A 21,842-nucleotide genomic window follows, 5' to 3' on the forward strand; every position below is an offset into this window, starting at 1 on the left:
AGGTAGCACTGTGCCTGCTCCTTGGTGCCTTCACACCTGCTCCCTAGCACAATGGTGTAGACCTCCATTGACTTATGTCATTTTTAGACAGCAGTAGTGTGGGGCCTTTCTAATTTTGTCCCTGTAATCACTCAAAAAACTTGTTTTTACAAACTGGAAAGGATCAAGACCAAGTAGGCTTCCTGTCTTTCAGCATAGTTGACACAGACATTTAAACACTTAGACTTAAAGGCCATCCACTCTGATAGACAGCAAGAATGTAGCTTCTCCTCTCTGCCAAATTCTAAAATGAATAATTACCTTGGAATTTCGTTAATAGTGCCTTGACCTTACTGTGGACAGGATCTTGGACAATGGAGACAGCTCTGGCCATACTCTGTGGAAATGATTTTATTCATAATGCCAGATGTAGTTTAACTCCAACTATAAATCTTTCTCCATTTAGCCTGGTCTGTGACTAATAGCTGCATCTTGTACTATGGCTTTCTGCCTGGCTAAACTCAGGCTCTGGCCTGGGCCCCACTTCTTGTTGACAGATGTGTTAGTTCTTTGATGGATAAAGCCATTCCATGTTTTCACACTAAGCTCGTGCCGCAGATGAGAATATTTGAGATTTGGTGGACTGCAGTACTATGGCTGTTTATACCCACAAATACAAATTGTATTCACTTATTTATGGCCTGTGAAATCCAGAAACCTTTTTTTATTTTTAATTATGAATTGTGGGCAAAATAGCAGGTATAACTTGCATTTATTTTCAATCATTCCTCCCCCAGGCAAATGACTTCCACAGTCTCTTCACTGCTGTGCTGTAACACAGTCTTGTTTCGATGTCAGGAGATTTCAGTTAGCGCCCATCATGTGTGGAAATAAGGCTAAATAGAATTTACATTCTCTCATGCAGCATGCCTCTGATGGGTTCTCTCGTTTGAAGAGTCCTGTGCCTCATACTCTAAAGCGGAACACCCTGGCCCGACTCACAGGCAGCACTGTATCAGGTTGCTTAATCAAGGCTGGTGCAGAGAGTGAAACAAGTTGACAACATATCAACTTGTGGTTTTCCTGGAAACTACAAATAAGTTGTTTGCACATTATTTGCAGAGTGTGGGTTTTAGTAGACAATACAAAATTGTACTGAAATTTGCCAAGAATTGAAAAGCGTTTTGAATGCTGAACCCACATTGCATTGTGGTAGTCATGTGAGACTTGTTGCTAATGCACTCTATAAAAGCTATACATCATAATGACTGCAATAGGTAAATCCAATCATACAGGCAGTACTTACTACAAAACAAACAAAGCTCCCAGCCAGCTCCTAACACTGCTGACTAATCCAGCGTTACAACAGATGCTGTACGAAACTTCATTATAGAAAGTGGTAGGTGGGCGGCTTTCTTAAATGGCTGTTCCTTCATTCCCAGGGCTCAAAGGAGATAACCACAGAAAGTCACTATTTTACCTTTGAGTATTTAACCAATGTTGTTTTTTGCAAATTAATAAGACATTGTGAGAACATTACGTTTCATTAATCTCTGATAACAATTTGGTCATTGCTGCAGGCCTTAGAGAGTGGCAATCCTTCATAAAATAAATAAATGACCAAATAAATAAATCATGAAGCTGTGACTCCCCTTTCTTACATATTTATAGTAACTTTACACTAAACAAATCAATGTTCTGAAACTCTTAGTCTTTATAGCTAAAAAAAAAAGCTGTCAGTGTCAGTGATGACTCAGGCCTCTTTTTATTTTCTATAATTTGTGTGATGGTTGCCCCCTGTGGTAAAAAAAAATATTAATGACCTAAAACTCATAGGCTGAAGTGTGATTTGAAGGCTATTGTTTTTACATATTATTGGCTTTTATTAGGTATTTTTAGGTTTTGCCTTCATAACATAATGTTTGGATTTCAAGCTAAATACCATTAAATAGCAAAAGATTCCCTTCAGACATAGAAAAGAAATGAAAAAAAACAGTTGTTGTTATGTCTCCTTTCTCTGCTACTGAAAATAAACTGGGTCAGAAATGTGCTGCAAGTGTTGTTTAAAGATTATGTAATATGTCATGGCATTCTGTCCTGCGTAAGCACTCTTCATCTTTTCAGAGGCAGAGATACAGTACTGTGTTTGAAGCAGGGGGGTGGGGGGTGTAATGTCAGTTTTTCTGTGTATTTCAGTAGAATGGTCTATATTTAGATACTTACATTATGAACTTGTGCCGTCCATGTTTTTTACCAAAATACCTCAAGAAACAGGTACAAAGATAGAATTTAGCTGTGGGGTTTGGACACGTGTGTGCCGATATAGACCTTTACTGCATACTGAATGTTGCCCAAATATAGCTTTAGTTTTTTTGTTAATAATAAGTACCATCTTAAAGGTTTTTGTATATTGTCAGCGAAGGTCCATCTACTCCTGTCATCACCCTAACCATCTAGTATGTCATCTAATGTAAAAGTAAAACCTTATGATGCATAGGCTTGAATTGCAGAATGTGTTTAAAGGGGCATACCATTAATATATTAAACAGCACTGGCTCTCCCAAGCAGAAGAAAAGCCTTGTTACAGAATTTTATATTTAGTTTAGATATTTAGTTGTTTTTCCATACTGCTTGGGTCCTAAGTATGTGAGCTGTCATTAGGAGCGTGTATGCTCTGACTCATTATTTGACTTCACCCTCATCAAACACAGCAGGCTAAAGTTTGCTCACCGTGTTCTCGGTTACAGTAATGCCGGCTTTGTTTTCTGTATTTACTTATGTTCTTTGACATCTTGGTGCTTAATACCCATGAATTACTTACTCTAATATCTGATATTTGCACAACACTTCAATGCAAACTGAAACACTACCGTGCTTTATCTGTTCTAAAACCATGCAGGATATGCTTTGGATCAACAGATTTCTTCTATCATCTATTGTAGACAAAGAAATTCTAAATATATACTGTACCCATTATGACTTCCTGGAATGAGTCGCATCAGAACATTTTATGCAGCACAAGTTTGTGGTCAAAAAGTTCTCATTTATCAGTCAGTGGAGAAAACTCAGCTGTATGCTTTCCCATTGTCTATAATCAGTTTGGGTGTGTGTGTCTGACCTTCAGCCCAGCTTCACCAGAAAGGCCTTTTAAGTTAGTCAGGATATTATAAAAACATTTTTACTTAAAGAGCATAATATGCCTTTAAATTATTCTTACTATATATATATATATATAAAATTGTTGACACTTTGGGTGTGATCCTAGATTTCTTTAAAACACTTTCTGACTGAGTGTGTGCAGCAGCATCTTATTTGCACTACACATGCATTTGGAACAATTATTCAGTGGTGGAAGAAATTAACTGTGTGGTATTTGAAGGTGAAACTTGAAAGACATTTTGTATGCATGTTAGTCTGACAAGGACTAGTTAGCTAGTTTTGTCTAGACTAGCCTGGGCCTGAAATAAAGATTCATTGTCATTAAATACCAGTGAAAATTATTTTATATAATACTCCTTATAATACCAATAGGTGTAGCAAAAACAGAAAAAAAAACTATTTTTTTGACAATTCTACAAGTATGACTAAAACAGTGTGCCTGTAACATAACCAATACTGAAACATGTTTCCTGTCACTGTTTCTTTTTTAAACTGAATTATTTTCCATAACCCTTCGCTTTGTCTCTCTGTCAGCCTCTTCACAAAACTCCCACATGCTCATTTGCATAATTAATCAGCACTAATGATCTGGTGAGGTTTTTATAAAGAGTATCCACCTCAGGTTCTGTCAATGAAAATGGCAACAGCTGCATTAAGTTTATGTCTCGATAAAGAGAGTTTGATGGAGGAAAGATGGTTTGTCATAGGATTTGGGCTTTGTTCATTATTGTAATGGTGGGAACAACATAAGGTTGCCAGCTTGAATCCTTAAACAATGTATAATGAATCTTAAATGAATGAGGAATCCACCAAGCCTTCCAGGCACATATCTTTCGGAGTCCTGCAACGTAGAAGCAGTTGCCAAAGCCTAACTGTGCACTCCCACTGAGAGACAATAAGCTGAGCCAAGATCAAATTAGAAAAAAACACTCCGTTGATGCTTCTCCTCAAAGCCTTTGTTAATCAACCTCTGACGTTCAGTGACAGTTTCTTAATCCCTTTGCCTTATTGTTGTAAGCAGCTCTGTTGTCTATCTTATCAGCCAGTGGCTCTCTGGGTTCTAACCAATCAGAACTTTGCCAATAGTCTCCCTTCCTGATTAACACACAAATATCCAATCAGAGGCATTGTTTTCTTTGTCTTCCTGCCTACTGAGCTGCCTGTGGTTGTGTTTCGTCTGACTAGGGATTAGAGGATCCTGCCTTGTTCCGCTTGTAACCCTGACGTTAGTTCTCCACTCTGTCGTCTGCAGCTGTACGGATTGTAGTCATGGAATAAATAGGAGCTTGTTAAATAAACATATACCTGAGCTAAATGTCCTGTGCAAGGAGAAATGGCTGTGACTGAAGAGAACCACCCTGGTTATTACAAAACTGGAAAGGTAGTGCTTGCTGGATGAAGGATTGGTGAGCAGACCCAATCACAGTCTGCTTATATTTTGGCAAACTGTTAAGGGTTCTCTTCAGTTTACAGACTCCCGTTGCTTTGTAAATTATTTTTAATATATTTAAAAATGTGCTCATGTGAAATTTGTGAGTGTACGTAGGATTTTTACATACTTATTTCAGGTTAAGACAATGTGTTACCTGCTACAGTGTACATAAAATGAGTATACATAGTTTACACAGCTGTTTGTAAGACTCAGGCAGACCATAGTTATGGGCACTTTTCAGGGAAGAGGCTGTGCAAAACCTGCCAAACAAGACCAGTAAGTTTTATTTTAATTTAGTGCTGATGATTGATGTCTAAAATGTTAAAGCACAACTCAACTATGACGTCAGAAACACAATTGTATTAATTCCTGCACTACATACTATTTAAAGTGTTTACTTCACTACATATGAGTCTGAACAGATATGTAAGGTGCAACTGTATTGGTTATAGAGCTGTATAACTGTGAGGTGGTAATCCTAGTTCTGGTTCATTTTTTTAAGACACTTGAAAATGATAATGAACATGCTACTCTTCTAACATTCTTATGGGTAAAACAGCTCATTTAATAACTGAATACTATTCATGTAGGCTGTCACAAGTAAAGTGCTCTGTCATGTGTGTGTATGTGTGTGTCATTGATTTGACTCACTGTTGTTCCAGCCCACTACCTCCAACCTCAGCCAAAGTTGTGTCTGCCTTTAACACATTTGGTTAAACTAATGTCTGTTCTTTCTTTTGTTTTCTGTCTCTTGTCTCCTCTTTTTTGTCTGATTATTTGTTGTCGTCCCATGTGGCTGCGGCATGTCCTGCTGTTGCTGTTGATGATGCTGCCCACTATCGCCAACCCTGCTGCACACAAAACCTTCCACTGCCAACATCTGGTCAACAACACATGATGGATGCTTCTCTTCACATCCCCTACTTTTATCCCTCATCAAAACCTCTGACACATTCCTCTCATTTTTTTTCTTGTGTTCTGTTTTGCACCTTTGTTTTTTTTCTTTGTCTTTTCTTTTTCTGTCTCCACCCTTATTCCCTGCTAGCACCATGCAGAGTTGAGAGAGCACCATGCCACCTCCGGTAAGCCAGTGACCTTTCAGAAGAATGGCTAAAAGCGGTTTCATTTAGAACATGAGAGCATGTGTTTAAAGACAAGGGATAATCTAAAAATGGAGCAGTTTTCCCCACTGTTCTCTGACAAATATTCTTTGTATTATTGTATAGCACTATGTGCTTAATGCCTTATGAGCTCCACCACCCTCATTATTCATTGAGTTATACAGATTTTTATTGAGGGGGATTTGTAAACAATCTCTTTGACGTTACATTTGCTTTATGCTGTACAGTTTTTCAACTTGTGTAGTCTGTAGCTTCCTTCTAAATACCTTATTCAAATAATTTTTAAGTGTGCATCCTTAAAATTTGCACCACCATGCACATTTTTATTTGGCATCACTGTATGTCTGCTACCATCACCCATCTGTGTCTTTTCAGGAATTGTGTAAGCATAGTCTACAAAATAAGCTCATGCCATGGAGAATGTTGAAATATTTGGCAAGAAACATTTGACCATTTTAGTGTAGTCTAAATAATAGTAGATAAAGGAAAATTATGTTTCATTATCAGAAATGTATAGATAACAGATTATTGTTAGTCTGTAGGAAAAGCAAGGACACCTCAGAGGCTAGTATTACCCCCTTTACTGTTTACCAGCAAAATGGTTTATCATATGCAATACAAAATATCTGATGAAAAATGTGCATCAATTTGTAGTACATTTTGCCTATAACAAGATTTTATCTGTAGTATTAGCATGTCCAAATATGTAAGCTTGTCCCTAAACCTACAATTTCCATTGGATGTACTGTATTTACATGCCTGCCCTGTATGCCAGTGGGGTGTGATCAAAAACCCATGATAGCTCAGAGACATGTACAGGATACATACTGCATTCACTCATCACGTAACACTCCACTGCTGCATATTCTCTGCTGTCTGATAGGACAGACACATGCTGATGGAGTGGGATTATGATTTGGATTATGTAGTATCAATATTACCATCTGTGTATGAGCATATCAATGTGCTTCATCTCCATTCATGCACAGCAAGGTGCCCAGTAAGATAGAATATGGGACCAGACATAATCAGGTAGTCGGCTCTTCCTTGTCTTTTTTTCCCAATCATATTACAATGAGAACAAATGTTACATAAGTTATCAAAGGGGTTATGAAACAGAGAACTGCATCTAACAGATGCTCCACAAGGGGGCTGTGTTAGAGGTTCTCTGATGTGAAATAAGATGACAACATGTCTGCTCTTTCCTCTCTTGTCCTCTTTTCATCTTTCTGCTATATTCTTCCACCTCTCTCTCCATCTCCCCTTCTCACTTCATTGCTTTCACCTCCCTCTGTAGCTGCCATAGTGTGCGGTGATGACACCATCCTTCTGACCCCAGGCAGGATGAGCCAGCGTCAGGTGAAGGAGCGGGACAAGGAGAGGGAAAAGGAGGCAGGCCTCCAGACACCCAACAGGGAGCATGTTGCCACCCCCTCCAGCATTAGTCCAGGGATCAGCTACAGTCATGGTAAGATCAACACTCCTGTTGTACCCATACTAAATGTGTTATATGTGATGTGTTAATAGAGTGAGTAAATAATAATATATCTTACCATAAAGTCATAAAACGTGTTCAATGACATACACGTACATAACCCAATAGTGGAAAAAAAAGTAAATCTAAAAAAAAACAACACAGGCTAAATTATAATAAAAATACTGCTATCAACCTTTATTTGCTTTACCTGTAAGGAGATAAAGGCCTTTATTAGAGACAAGCCAGTATTTTTCTCCATGTTATCTCCCTGTGTTGTTTGTTCTGTTTGCCCTGTTACAATTTTTAATTATGGGTTACAGTCCTTGTTGTCACCACATGTATATGCTGCCATCTTAAATATTTTACATTAAATGAGAACAAATATCAGCATTTCCTGTTATATCCAGTTTGTCATTTGCTGCAGATGTTTTGCAAAAAGTACAAGGTTATTTCTTACTTAGATTTGCATGTTATCTCTTATTATTAAGATTCTGTTTGTCACCATGTGATGAGGCCTAAATGCAGATCTGTAGCAATTACCCTGATAAAAAACATGAATATTAAGTGGTTTCATAATAGTCGGAATGGTCTCTGGAACTGGAAGAGGGCTATCTTGCAAAAAGCAAGGTTTTGTGTCAATTTTATGTCACTATAATGTTTGATGTAACTCATAAAAGTAACTCATGCGCTCCTTTTTGAGGTCCCCACTCCAGTTTTGAACACCATTGATGTTTGAGCTTTCTCATCTTAGTATTCAGTTTGGCTGTATGGTTAGATTGTTGTGTGGTGTGTCAATTGGTCTCTCTGATTAAGGTCCTCATGTGACAGAACAGATCCATGATACTGTAGAAAAAAGATAGAAACAGATAGATGTGGCTGTGGACTTATGTCATAGCTCATCTTAGTTGAGTCGTGTTCTTGTATTACAGCTCCATCTTGTGGATTCTCCTCTGTGTTCAATGATGAGCTTGTTTTTGAAGTACAGCTTCTCAGTTAGATCTCAGCTTGAGAATTATAAATGATGAAAGGGTCTTTTAGATGTTATTAAAAGACTTACAGTTTATGCTTGCTTGGTTACTGACAGAGTATATTTCTGAGTACCGTATTTTCCGGACTATAGGTCGCACCAGCCAAAAAATGTGTAATGAAGAAGAAAAAACCATAGATAAGCCGCACCGGACTATTAGTCACACCAGTGGGCCAGCATAAATCACTAAGTTTTTTTTTTGCCTCTTGAATTCGTCTTAAGTGGTGCGACTGCAGGGCATTGAGAGTGACACACATGCATTTCAACAAGTCCTCACGTGGAGAAATGATTAGCTTCACCGCACAGAAATTCCTATAAACATCCTGTAAATGAGTCAAAGGCAGACTACTGTGCTGGGCTGCTGTTGGCTGATCTTCTAATTATGAGCATCTCAAGGTCATCCTTCACTGCATTTTTACTGCATATAATATTTTTTTGCTGGCATAAGAGCTTTCCAGTATGAGAGCATAAAGGCAGTTTGCAACCACAAGAGGGTGTAAGTATAACATAGAATTCAGTAGCTGCCCCGCTGTGCTAGTCAATGCACAAACACACTGTAATCTGTTTGTTAGTTTGTTTTTGTTTTTGTTGCTCCATTGTTGCTTTTTAGTTTCCAGACTTAAGTCAAAATCTGTAGTCAGTTATGTGTATTTATATGTCCTAACAATAATATCTACCTTAATGCACTGCCTCTGCACAAGTCACTGTAGCTGTGATCTCTTTTACACAGCAGTCTGTTACCAGTTGAGCACAGTCTATCTTGTTCAACTGACCCTTGTTTGGTTTATAGTTTTGTTTTCCTTTCCTGTAAGGCTTGCAGCACACAGTAGCTGCGGACTTACAAGGTTACCTACCTACTGACCATAACCGGATCTGTGAAACAAAAATCTGACAAATGTAAGACAGCATAAAAGGTCTCTCTGACCCACGATTCCCTGCACTGCAAAATGGGTATCCATGGGAACAGATTTTACTTTAGCTATTGTTGTTGCTCTTAAAGTGATAACAGTGTGTGCTTTCATTTGTTTTTCTCAACAATATATATATATATATATATATTAACAATATATTAAAATAATAACATTTATACTTAGTAATATTTTAGATGTGAGGCTGTGTAATTATATTTTTATAGTTTTTACTGTAGATCCAGACAGTCCCCTATTGAAGCTGAAGTTATTTTTGAGTTGTGATTTTTTTTTTTTTTATGACATTGCATTAGTTCTGTGGAGTGGAGTCATTCAAAGGTTTGTGGTCATATTAGTACACACTAACAGACTGGCTTCAGCAGATTTTTGTATGACAATTGACTGGGGATCACACACTTAACTGTGTTCCCTCATCAGGGAGCACATACTACATTATATGTCAAACCAACACACAAACTCTTGTGAGGATGACAGTTTAAAGGGTAAACAAACATACCAGCCGGTGGCGTTAATGTATCAATTTAGTTTTTGCCGAGACATGTACAGGATACATACTGCATTGCCACGAAGAAGAAGAAAAAGGAAGAAGTAAACAAATATGAGTGACGCTTTGCTTGCTGCTGCTGTTGTCTATACAGCTATCTGCTCCAAATACACATGAAGAAAAAACGGGTTTCTATAACTGATATTCCTGCTACTTCCTTTCATCTTCTGACGCTGTTTCCTGTGTCCCACCCTCTCTTTTTTCATTGCCTGTTGACAATACATGTTTGCAGTTGGGTCAGTAATCAGCTCACACTAGCCAATTGCATCCAGATTTGGATCAAGACTGAGGTCAGGTCGGGTCTGTTCCTCTCACACACTTGCAGATCTGTGTCTTCACCCCCCTCACACACTAACATGTTTTTGTGCCAACAACCTACACATGCCGACTGTCCTTAACTAGTGCAAACTTTGTCCAACTGGGAATCGTGGATAAAATCAGGCAAAAAAAATCTTTTGAAAAATCTTTTGACTATTGATTAAATATGATTTTGCAAATAGCTGTGTGATAAGTGATAACATTTGTGCTAACCTGCTCATGGCATATCCCTTACTTGGCAAAAACATGTATTTTTCTTAGTTTTCATTTGGTGAATGTGGGCCCATTGTGGGGAAAAAAAAGAACAAATATATTATATTATAATTCACCGCTCTTAAAAACAGGTACACATTAAAGGGAATTGGCATATTTATACATTATGATTCAAATTGCCATCATTATTGTATTTGGATTGTTGTTTTTATTATTAGTTTAGTCTTAGTCTTGTTGCATCATCACATACGCACAGATAGAATCTGTGTATCTGTAGTCTGGCTGGCAAGTGTGCTTCCTTTTCTATGACTCACTGAGAACAAAAATAAACTCAGCAGGTTATTTGACAAGGCTTCTTCAGTCAGCTTTAAAGCCAGACTTGCTGTAACAACCTTGCAATGGCTCACCTTCTTTCCAGGTAAACAGACTGTTTGCCTGTGGTGGAGATTGTGAATGAGGTAGAGAAAAGGGTAAATAAGGGCACTATGAAGAGGAGAGAATAGTGTGAACTGAAAGAAGAACAAAATAAATGATAGGAGGAAAAGTATATACATTAAAAGAAGTGAGTGGAAGTGAGGATATAGATAAAAAGCAAGGGAGTGCAGGAGAGCAGGTGGGGTCAGTACGGATTTAAGCTCAGCCACAGGGATTATGCCCTGCCAGACGGGGTTACCAACATGGAGTGGGCAGGTCTTATCCACTCTCAGCCACTACCACTCCAGTGTCCCATCTTCCGCTTGCACTCTTATCCAATGAGTGGCTGAGTCCTGTGAGGCCTGAGCACTTACAGCAACAAGCTTTGAGCAGTGATATGTACAGCAGATAACCAAGAGGCCTTGGACAACAACAACAGAGGGCATGATGGAGAATATCTTTGCTTCGAGGCCTGCACTTGAGTTGGACAACCGAAGGCTGTGGACTGTCACGACTTGGGTATAAAGCACAAGTGGTGATAATATGATTTGGGAGATTGAACTGGTGTCGGTACTTGACCTTGGGACAATTTTCCTGTAAGGTTTAGCTTGAAGAAAATCAAGGTATAGTATTGCATAGTGGCAGCTGTTAAAATAGAGCTTGTTGGTGTTTGAGCCTGTAAAAGCAGCAGATCAGCAGTTGCATCTAGTTTGTATCCTCTGACATAAACTCCACCCCTGGATCAGTCACCTGTCTGTGCTGTCTACATTGTGGTTGTGTGTATGCAGTTGCTCTTCTGAGGACAGAAGGAAGATCACACATTTTAATATGGCTGAAACAAGACTCTTCAGTGTTCTTACAGTGAGTCTGAAAGGACAAGGGAACAGCAGAAGATGCCCATAGGCCAGTTTTTTTTAAAAAAGCCTCTTTGTTCCAAAGCTAATCCCAGGCTTACAGGGTCTCCTTGTAGCCTTCAGGTAAGGCTATATGTGTATATGCATGTGATCTACAGTCTGAGTGTGTGGATCACTTGCATTGTGTAGTATCAGATGAATTGCAGCCTGTGAGTTACTGTGGTGTGTAGTCATACAATCTGACTTGCACATATTCACATATTAAAAAATATATTTTATTTAGTCTTGTGAATGGTAAAGGAAAGCGTTCCTGGTGATGTTGTTGACAATGTTTTAGTTGCGTATATGAACTTAAAGAACAGGATCAATAATTAGCCTTGAGTTGAAGAAACCTTCAACACAAATAACTTATTTCTGTAATAGTGTCCAGTCTGGATGATTAAAACTGAATTTGTCATTCTTTGAGATTCTCTTTAGGCCCAGCAGTGGTTCAAGCTAACATGCTTGTCATAATGATGCCACAAAAATATTTTTTTGTTTTTTGCTATAGAGTTTAGTTAAACAATCGTAAAATATATATCAAACATGTTAGAGAACAGGTTACAAATACAATTTGCAAACTGCGGCCCCCAAGTTAAAATCAGCCTGTGTTGGACTCTTGTTAGCTATAGGCCTTCATTTACATGGGCCTCTTTGGCATGGCAGCACATCCTATACCTGACACCAGTTTACCTGATACACCTGACACACAAAGCACTGGAGCAAGTAAATGTGTTGCACGAGTAACTCCATAGCCAGTAGAGCTGGAGAGCTCGCATTCAAACAATGCTCCCATTTGTTCACCTAAATGTGGACCGAATGTCTCAGTGAGAGTGTTTACATGCATGTCCAGTTTTTGTGTCCTATGCTGGTTTTGATCATGTTCAGGATTTGGCATTAACGTGGAACATAACATTTTGCCCTTCTACCCAGGTTTCTGATCATCTGTATTTTTTAATTTCTTACATGTCTTCTAAGACCATAAAAGAAAATAAAACTGTAAATGAAGACAAATTTTAAGCAGACTTAATGTTTGAATTAAGGTAATGTCTGCTTTGAATACATTGCTTCCATGTGTTCACTTAATTAAAGTGGTGATATTCAGATTTTCCAGAAACAGTGCTGATTAGCAAGAGTCAAATTCTAACTTGGATTTGACCCAGAAAATGGCTATATTTAGAAAATATTTCTCAAGTGCCTCTCAAATGCCATTGGACCAGCAGATCTGGACATTTCCCCTGCAAGCAGGTTAATTAGGGCTGGGATCTGAATAATAGATGCAGAACATCTAATTACCTGTGTTAATTAAAGCACATTTGAGTCAGACTGGCATAGCTGCAGATTTGTAGATTGTAAAGTTACTCGGAGGAGGGATTATACTGTTTACCTCTCTCCAAGCTATTTTTGTGAAACATCTCCATGGACGGCTGGTATCAAGGGTTGGCTTAGTGCCAACAGAGTGGTATACGTTTTTCTCAACAAAAAAATAGACAATAAAAATATCAAAAGAATACAACAACCGACAATGCCTCTCAGATTTGGTTTTAGACATTTTCCAATGGCAAGAGTGTTCCTGCTCGGATAAAGTATCCACTCAGTGTCCTTGTAGTGTGTCTCAGCTTTTTTTTCACTTTATTTGAACCATCTGGACGACCTTAATCATCTTTCATCTTCTGCATACAAAGTTTCTTTTTTTTTTTACACTAAAATCTGTGCATTGTCAAAAGGAAAACATGCAGGTTTTTTACCCCACAAAACATTTAACATTTATAAGAAACTGTGGCCTAAGTGTCTCAAAGATGTCTGCCAGCAAAGCAATTTGCAGTCTGCAGTCTAGTTACAGACGATGCATTTGGTTTTAGCACACATTTCAATGCGGCACTCAGTAAACTGTTACTGCCACAATAAGGCTTTTTCATCATAGTTTTATGTGACACTTGTGTCTCCCATTTTCTTGGTGTTTTTTTGTCTTAGCAGCCTGTTTTAGTTATTCATGTGAGAATAACGGTAGTGGTGGTCTGATGAGACAAAGTACTTCCTTCTGTCCTCAATAGAGATTCTGTTTTCTGCTTGTAAGTGTGTGTGCACTTTCTGAGGCTCCTTGTCTACATACTTGTCACAGTTTGTGAGGTGTAGCAAATAGTGGATTGGAAAAGCTAGTCTTAAAGGAGCATTTCCTTCTACTAATATGGTTATTGATACCTACTACCAGTCTTTGTAAGGCATTTATATGCCAGCTTATTCAGAGCCAGTTATATTGAGACTGCGATATGGTGGTGGTGTGTTCTCTAGGTAATGCAAGGCTTTACTTATACAGGATTATCAGACTTAAAACCAGCAATCCTATGAAACATAACACATAGTAGCACTTGATCAGCAAAATTCCTTACACATTGCTTTCCGTATTGACTGGGCTTTATTTGACATCGGTGAGATTACACCCTCTGGCTCAGCTGCTTTCAGTCTATCAAGTAGCAATGATTTTGTGTGTCCACTTGACAGCCATACTGTCCTCTAACAAACTGGTTAAGCAACTTGCTGGAAGGCAGAAATATCAGTATGTTCTTCTGCTTCTTGGATTTACTTACTTATTTTTACTCATCTGAGCTGTTTGATTAATACTGATAAGGCTCGGATACGTGTGGTGGTTTTGTTGAGTACCTAATTTCTCTTTTGAAATTAAATTCAACTGGAGTGATGTTTAGAAAATACTCACAAGTACTCTGTCAGAGACATGCCATCCTAATGACTAATCCATCCACGTGTCCCTTTGTACTGACTATAAAAATTGAATTAAAAATGTAGCAAAAGATTGAGCTGAGATGTGGAACATAAGAGCTTTTTTCAAGCTAAGATTCAGCTCCCCAACCCATCCGGCAGAGAGGGAGTAGGAGGGGCTCAGCTTATTCGTTATTAAGTACTTACAGGCTGCTGCTTTCATACACAGTCACAGAGCAGAGAGAGAGTGTGTGTATGCTAGAGAGGAAGGGTGCAGTCAAGCTGGAGGAAGCCTTGTGGAAAGCAGTACACTGCTCTGGTTCAATGCCTGCTTATCTGAGCTACTCTGTGTTTGTGTGTTGGTTGGTTTATTGGCTTACACACTAGCTGCGTGGGACGGATTGGACTCTTTCCCGATATCCCTCAACCTTCCACCCTTGAGTTTTCCTTACTGCCCCCCATCTTCCCTGCATCCTTTCCACCCCACTGAGGGGAGCTCCCACCGGCCCCATGATGAAGGAAGAGGGCCTGCTAAGTCGTCGCCGTTTCTCCACGTGCGGCGGTACAGCATCACTTCGACCTCCACACCCGGACGGACGCAAACTCATCCGCAATGCTTCCTTCGGGGGCTATAACGAGCTGTCACCCATCTCATTGCCAGGTGGGTGTACATTGGTGTGGGGTCTCATGTTGCGGACCTATTAGTAGACCTTGGTGTTGTAACTATGTAGTAGTGCTGTAAAGATTAGTGTGTCAAAAATCAGTCGTTTGTTTTAGATAGCTTGTTAGGAATAAACTGAACCTAACTTAGTCCAGTTGGTTTCAAAACATGGGTTCAATCTTGGTTTGGATAATGTTTCACAGTGTGGCTTTTATACTGCTCTTACATTCCTTTAACAAAAAGCACATTGTTCAAGTAAACAGAAAAAAAGCTAGTAAGAAATCCCATAGAATCAGTACATTTGAAGACATTGCTTGTTTGAACACAGCCACAGGTCAACATGTTTTTAGTCATGTATGTTCAGAAAGTCAGTGTAAAGTCATGAAGTTTATATGTCAAACAAACTAGCAACCTAGCTACCTTCTGTTTCTCTAGAAGGATGGGTGAAATCTTTGCTGACACAGGTAGGAGAAGGGAGTCATGATTGATCTACATGATTGATCTCTACACATACTATTGCAGGTTTTTACTTGAAGGCATTTATTGTGTTTGTGCTACAAGAGAGAAGCAACGAGAGCCTGATAAAAACACATCCTGCATTTTTCACACACTGGCACACCCAAACAATACATAATCTGTATCACTTTCAGAATGCCACAGGAATTGCCTCACACACCCTAAAAGCAATGACTGATGTAGACTGTTAGCTGAGTTTACAATCACTACTAGTACTGTAACATTTTCATATTTAGACATTTAGAGTGGATAACATGTGAACACACTTGTGAGGAGAGGTGTCTTACTTACAGGCTACCGTCCTCCTTTTTTCACCCACTTATACCTACTTACTAAGTGTACTTTGTAATAACAAAGAGGTATATCAAAAATGAAAGAGTTAAAAGAGTAATGTAGCCACATTGAAAATAAACATTGAGTCGCTACCTTTGAAGCCGTCACAATTGTGGCATTTCCTGCATATGATGTTGTATTTTTAGTCTGTGAATTATGCTAGTAACATGCCCAACTACCAATTTTTGGTACCGAATACCTAATTGTTTTGGTGATGGTTTCCCTTTTCTTCCTTTTCCTGAGGATGTTCTGGGAGACAGCATGGAGTAGTGATGCAATTAATGACAGTTTGTTATCGATGTATATGAGCATGTGATTGAGGAGCCACGCATATGGCGCTCTTCTATGTCAGTGTGAAAATATTTGTAGGTTCATTATGAAACTGTAACGGAACAGATTAGGATGTGACTTGCCTCCACAGTCTTTGGTAATTAATGGGAAACACTGTGCAAAGAAATGTAGCAATATGGCAGTTAAGGCAGTGAAGAAGAATACAAACTAGCAAGCACGGATGCCTGCAAATTGTTAGAATGTTTTGTGTGGAAGGAAGTGCCTTTAACTAGTGTCAGGTTCTGTGACACTCTGAAAGTACAAGTAAATAATTAGCCATAGTGTAAGTTTCTATACTCTATTTGTTTTTGCTTGGTCACACCTGTGAGATGTTTGTTTATGACTCCTTGCTTGCAGCACTCTATCTCCTCTCCCACTAGACGTAGATTTTGTAGTTCAGGCCGCTGCACACTGTGCTGATGCAGGGCTCAGGCCTCAGCTCAGCTGGTTTGGTTTAACGCAGGTTCCAATGATACTTCAATGAGAGTGCAGTGATAATCCTAGTTTTTGAAAAGTACACCTAATCTCACAGAACATTTAGGATTAAATCAGGTTAGCATTCATTTTTAAAAGTACTGCCTGTGTGATCTTCCCATTGTTTGTCCTGCTGAAAAGGACATAAACCTGGAAGCTGACAGCTGGCAGCCACTAGAGCTTTCAGAGTGGATGTCCTCTGCTCCACCTTCACAGATAACTGTTAAACCTCCATTAATCTAGGAAATGCTGACTGTACACACATTTTTTTAGCAACACATAGCACTTTGAAGCAATAAGTCTGACTTTGTACAGTCCTTTACAGTTTCCCATCTTAGTCAGTATGAACTAAAAGCTGTCTCAAGAGCAAGGAAAAGAGTGGTTGCCCTCATCTCTTTCCTCAGACCTTTCTGTATCTGGGACTTGGTCTGTGACCTTTTGGCCACAAGCCTTCCTTCTTTGCCCTCTAAAGTAGTAGTAGCTCCAGGTCGACAAATATCTTCAGCAACAACACATTGCCTGAGTCATGGTGTGTTTCTCACAGCTCCAAGCCTTACCACCATTCATCCTTATTTTAGACTTTCAGCTAATAGGCCCTGGATTTATGAGACACTGCAAGAGACAGCTGGTAGAGGCAGGTTGTACTAACACTATGCTTTTTACATCCTCTTAATTTATCCATCTCACTGCTGTTTTTACACCTACTCCTAACGTTTGCTGATATGATTCTTTAAAGCTGTATTGCAACAGATCATGTTTGGTGGAATCTTGTGTTCATGCTGCTAAATGCATGCTGTGTGTTGTCAAAAGCTTATGCTGTTATTTAAGTAAAATATACCAAATGTCTTTAGCCTTGTTGTTTGTACATCACATTTGACTCTTTAGAAAATGGGATGAGCTGCTTTTTAACATTTTTATACACAGAATCATCATCATATGAACAAAATCTGCACAAAGGTTTCATGAGTTTTTCCTAGTGCCATTTTTCTCAGCAAGCATTGCAGTTTGACCCTTCTAAACCTTACTCATATCAGAAGACAGGCCAGTAAGTCAGTCTGCAGTCTCCACTAAGGGCTGTATGTGACAGTGCGCATGAACTCATCCCAAGCGAAGTATAAATAGATCACCGACGCAAAACAGCAGCCACGGTAATACAACCAACCTCATGACCTCTCTCTCATGCAGACACATCCTGTTTGAAATATCACCTTTCCAAAAGGTAATGTGCATTTGTCTGATCAGACTTGCTGTCAGAAGAATAAAGTACAACCATTTGCAATGTGGATTGGGAGACTTTCTCTTAGTTGTTACTTCTGCAGTAAGCTGACAGGCTGCATAAGAACCAGGTTTGAAGGCCAAAAAGATGGCATGAGATATGACACTATGGCTAAGCTTTTCAGGGTTGACCTGTAGTACTAGTATAACCATGTATCGTTAATGTTTGTGAAATGAATACCTAGGAACACACTTTTATTTTTTTACTTTGAGCTGCTGCTGTCATTTGTTTGCTCCCCAACTGTAGAAATTGATTTGGAGGTTGAACATAGGGCCTTTGTAAAACTAATAAGAGAGTGGAAATAGCTGTACTCTTGTGGTCCATAATTAGATGGATTTGCTGCACATCCTGAGGTCAGCATGACTTGGTACACTGTGTGTTGGAACATTTAGTGATGTCTTATACTGTAAAGATAAGATGGTGGAAGTGTTTTATTACTGTATCAAGATGAAATTATAGTTTAGATTGGCTTTAAAGGAGAAGGGTTTCTTAGCCTGAGAAAATATAAAACTTGTGTATTATTATCAGTGGCCCTTGGGAAGTGTTTCAGTGTCTCAAAAACCCTCATCATAATTGTAGTCATTTTTGGAGTTATACAATAGAAGAGTATTCTGGATGTCTTGTGTATCCAAAGGAAATTTCAGCTACTAATTGAGCATCTAAAAGAAACAAATAAAAATCATAACCATTCCCACTTCCTGTCAGTAAACCAGCTATCTTTTATTTTTTTATGACTTTAATTCAGAATAGTAGAAATTATGTTGCTATGGCAAGTTTCCTCACAGTAACAAACACTCAGGAAATTAACTTGGCTGACAGCTTTTCCCCCTCCATTTGTTGTTCTCAGCTCACCTGTTGCCATAGCAGCCTCCATATTTCTGACAAAATACAGCAGAATCATTGCCTTTTAGCGGTGTAAAAAACACCAAAGCTGCAATTAATAAATTATTTGAATTACTCTAGTTAGGAGATAGTATGAGCTTGTTGTAATGAATGTGGTGGTGTGTTGAAGAATTTTTGAGTACTCATGCAGCTCCTGGTAGCTTCTCTGTTGCATTAAAGATGATTAGGATGTTGAAAATTGATCTCAGGGTTGAGGTGCTGAATGTCTATTACACAACAACTGCAGCGCAAACAAGAGGATGTTTGCAGTTTCCGACCTAATGGCCATTTTACTTACTTTGCTTACAGTCAAATCATAGAAATGTTGAGCTAACACCTTTAGGAAAGATTTGAATGGGGTGGTTGTCTTATTTTCTCCTTTCTCTTTCTTCTCTTTTTATTGTGCCTGATGTCTGACACACATTGTGCTTCTGTTAATGTGGACTGTTTCAATCCTGACCTGTAAGAGAGATTACAAATGTGGAATGGCATTGAGTCTGGCAGCATACAGTTCTGCCTTTCTCTCCTTTTCTCTCCTGTCTGTGATCTTTGATGCAGAGAGAGATCACTGCAGCTCCAGTTTTTTTTCTGAGACAAATACCCCAGACAGTCTGCAGTGTTGCGTGAGTCTCCCACAACTTTACACAAACACACAGACCCTGACACAGCCAAGGATAGACTTTGTGGAGAAAAGATGCACTGTAATGTTTCAGTTTGATGTTTTTTGGTTCTATATGGCAACAGTGTAGCTGAGTTCCAACTTCCCAGCAGTCATGGGCCACACTACTGAAATGGAGTAATTGCAGATTATATGGTAAATGATCAAAATGTTGCCATAAACGTTATTTTATCTTTAACATGTCAAAGGCAGAGCTCAGTACCCTGATGACATGACATTGTTGTAGAAGCAAAAACTACAACACCTGAGGGCATTGATTTTAGATTAGTTGATGAGCAGATGGAAATAGCAGGACTCACCCTGGGAGACCTTGACATCTGTCTGCACCATCACCATTATCTTTGTAACAGGGTACCAAAAAGAATTCACCACCTGATGTTTTTCTTGAAGATTTCAACTCAAATACAGAAGAAAATATATAAGGTTCAATGCTGAGTTCAACAGTTTTATCATCTTTTTTTAGCCCTGTTTTGTCACCTACAGTTCAGGGGACAAAATTCAAAATTATACTGTGGCTACACTGATTGAACAAGATTCTGCTTTGCAGTACTCTTGTATTACTTTACTCATTTTTTACTATTAATGATCTATATTTAACTCTTATCTGCCTCATCCTTTGGCCACTAGAATGAAATCATTCCTTTTTGAATCAAGTTGTTTGTAGTTGCGCCATGGTAACACATTAGGCTCTGTGTAGAAGTGCCACCTATCTCAAATTGAAATGGGACACCTCACCACAGTGTGCCACATTCATTTTATCTGACCTTGATTTGCAAATTGAATGACTATCAAGCATGCACACTGCAGTTGTCACGCTTCTACTTGAACATTTAACAATCAGTTTGATTCTGTTGTATTCGCTGTGCTCCAATAGCCTGTTGACTAAATGTTTACCTGCAGACCAACTTTCTTTTAGCAGTTATTATCTATAGGCCAAGCTTGCTGCATGACTAAAGCAGTGTAAATCTAGATCACCTGTTACCTGTAACAACAGCAGGAGAAACAGCTTCCATTCATTTGCAACGTTAAGAATGTATTCTATTTCCATTTAGTCAATTAATTTTTTATAAACTACCTGTTTCCTGTGTGTGAGTTGTGATAAACAGAGGAGCACGTTGAATTATGTAACCCTTTGTGGCTTGCTGTTGTGGATTATTATTGTGAATTACCTTTGAGTTATTTTCCAGCTGAAGTTGGCATGGAGATGTGCCTATCAAGTAGGTACAGATGGCCTGCTGGGACGTCTAATGTACTACTGAAAGTAGAACTGCAATTAAACTGAGGCAGAAAACATACAATATAGATTGATATTAAAGTAAATGAATGTGATTTATGTGGGGAAATTTGGCTCAAGTTTGCTCAAACCTGCTAACTGGATTTTTTTACTGGGGGTTGAGCTTGTTGGTTGCATTTTTTCCTGTCATTGTAAGTTTTTAATGGGAATAAACCTTTTGGTTTGGACATTGGCTGCTAATTATGTTTTGTCTGCACAATGCAATGCTAGAAGGCATTACTGGAAATGAAAGAAGCAGAGAAATACGGTAAGTGGATATGACAATGACATCTCTGCACAACGATAGTCCTCCAGTGCACTGACCATCATTGTAGAATCCAGCATTCTAAATAACTGCAGGACAGAAAACAGAATATGCATCAGGAATACATAAAAAGGATGCATGTTTTTCCCCAACAATAGACACAGCATTTTGTTATTAAATCAAATAGAGGGTCAATAAGATGTGACTGCTTGCCAAATGACAAAGATATCATTTGAAAATGAAACCCAGTACTGCTCTCTTCCCTGTCACAGCTGAATACTGATGGAGTGTAGATAGGAGACAAACTATAAAATATTTACAGGGTGTATGCCACCTTAAAACTCCCAGTACAACCAACTGCTGGGTGCTCAGTGGGGAATCTGTTGCTGATGTTTGACTAATTGGTTAGAAACTGGCTTACTAAATAAGATCGCAAAGGTGGAGTCAGGTGAGGTTTGTCCTTTATGCTCAACCCACATTTATTATTCTTGCCTAGTTGGATATTTGTTGAATTATCTGTATCACTTGAGCAGTTGGTCTTTGTTGTCATTTCCATGTTTCAAATCCACTATCAACATCCATACTCTCCCAGCCAAACTGCAGCATGAAAACAGAGAATCTCCTTTCACCAGCCAGTTTATCTTACATTAAGCTCACTTCAGATTAGGCACTTGGAGCAGGTGCCAGCTCGTTGCCATCCTGATTTCTGTGGCTAGATTCCAGTAGCTTGGAAGGACAGCGTGCTCCTGTGACTCATGTTATGTAATAGGATTCCACTTGGCTAGTCAGACAGTTTGACTTATAAGTGTGAGAGTACTCTCTACAGTTAAGATGACAAGAGAGACCAGATGTAGAAATACAAAAAAAATATTGTCACCACCATTTGTTAACTATTTCCTTACCGAATCTTTAACTAATATAAATTTATA

At 38.8% G+C, this 21,842-nt stretch overlaps 1 protein-coding gene across 9 annotated transcripts in view; it reads left to right on the forward strand.

Moving 5' to 3' along the window:
• The window catches only part of osbpl8 (oxysterol binding protein-like 8), a 61,865-nt gene that overhangs the window by 25,221 nt on the left and 14,802 nt on the right, over positions 1-21,842 (forward strand). For 4 of the 9 annotated variants that reach the window (XM_028425356.1, XM_028425363.1, XM_028425381.1 and 1 more), the window contains 2 exons: positions 5,616-5,652; positions 6,989-7,159. In XM_028425356.1, coding sequence (XP_028281157.1) covers positions 5,616-5,652; positions 6,989-7,159 — 208 coding nt within the window. Of the gene's footprint in view, positions 1-5,615; positions 5,653-6,988; positions 7,160-14,463; positions 14,886-21,842 lie in introns of those variants that run through there. The other 5 variants (XM_028425400.1, XM_028425417.1, XM_028425391.1 and 2 more) reach the window with 3 other exon arrangements.

Source organism: Parambassis ranga, chromosome 2, assembly GCF_900634625.1.
Source record: "Parambassis ranga chromosome 2, fParRan2.1, whole genome shotgun sequence".
Classification (NCBI taxonomy): domain Eukaryota; kingdom Metazoa; phylum Chordata; class Actinopteri; family Ambassidae; genus Parambassis; species Parambassis ranga.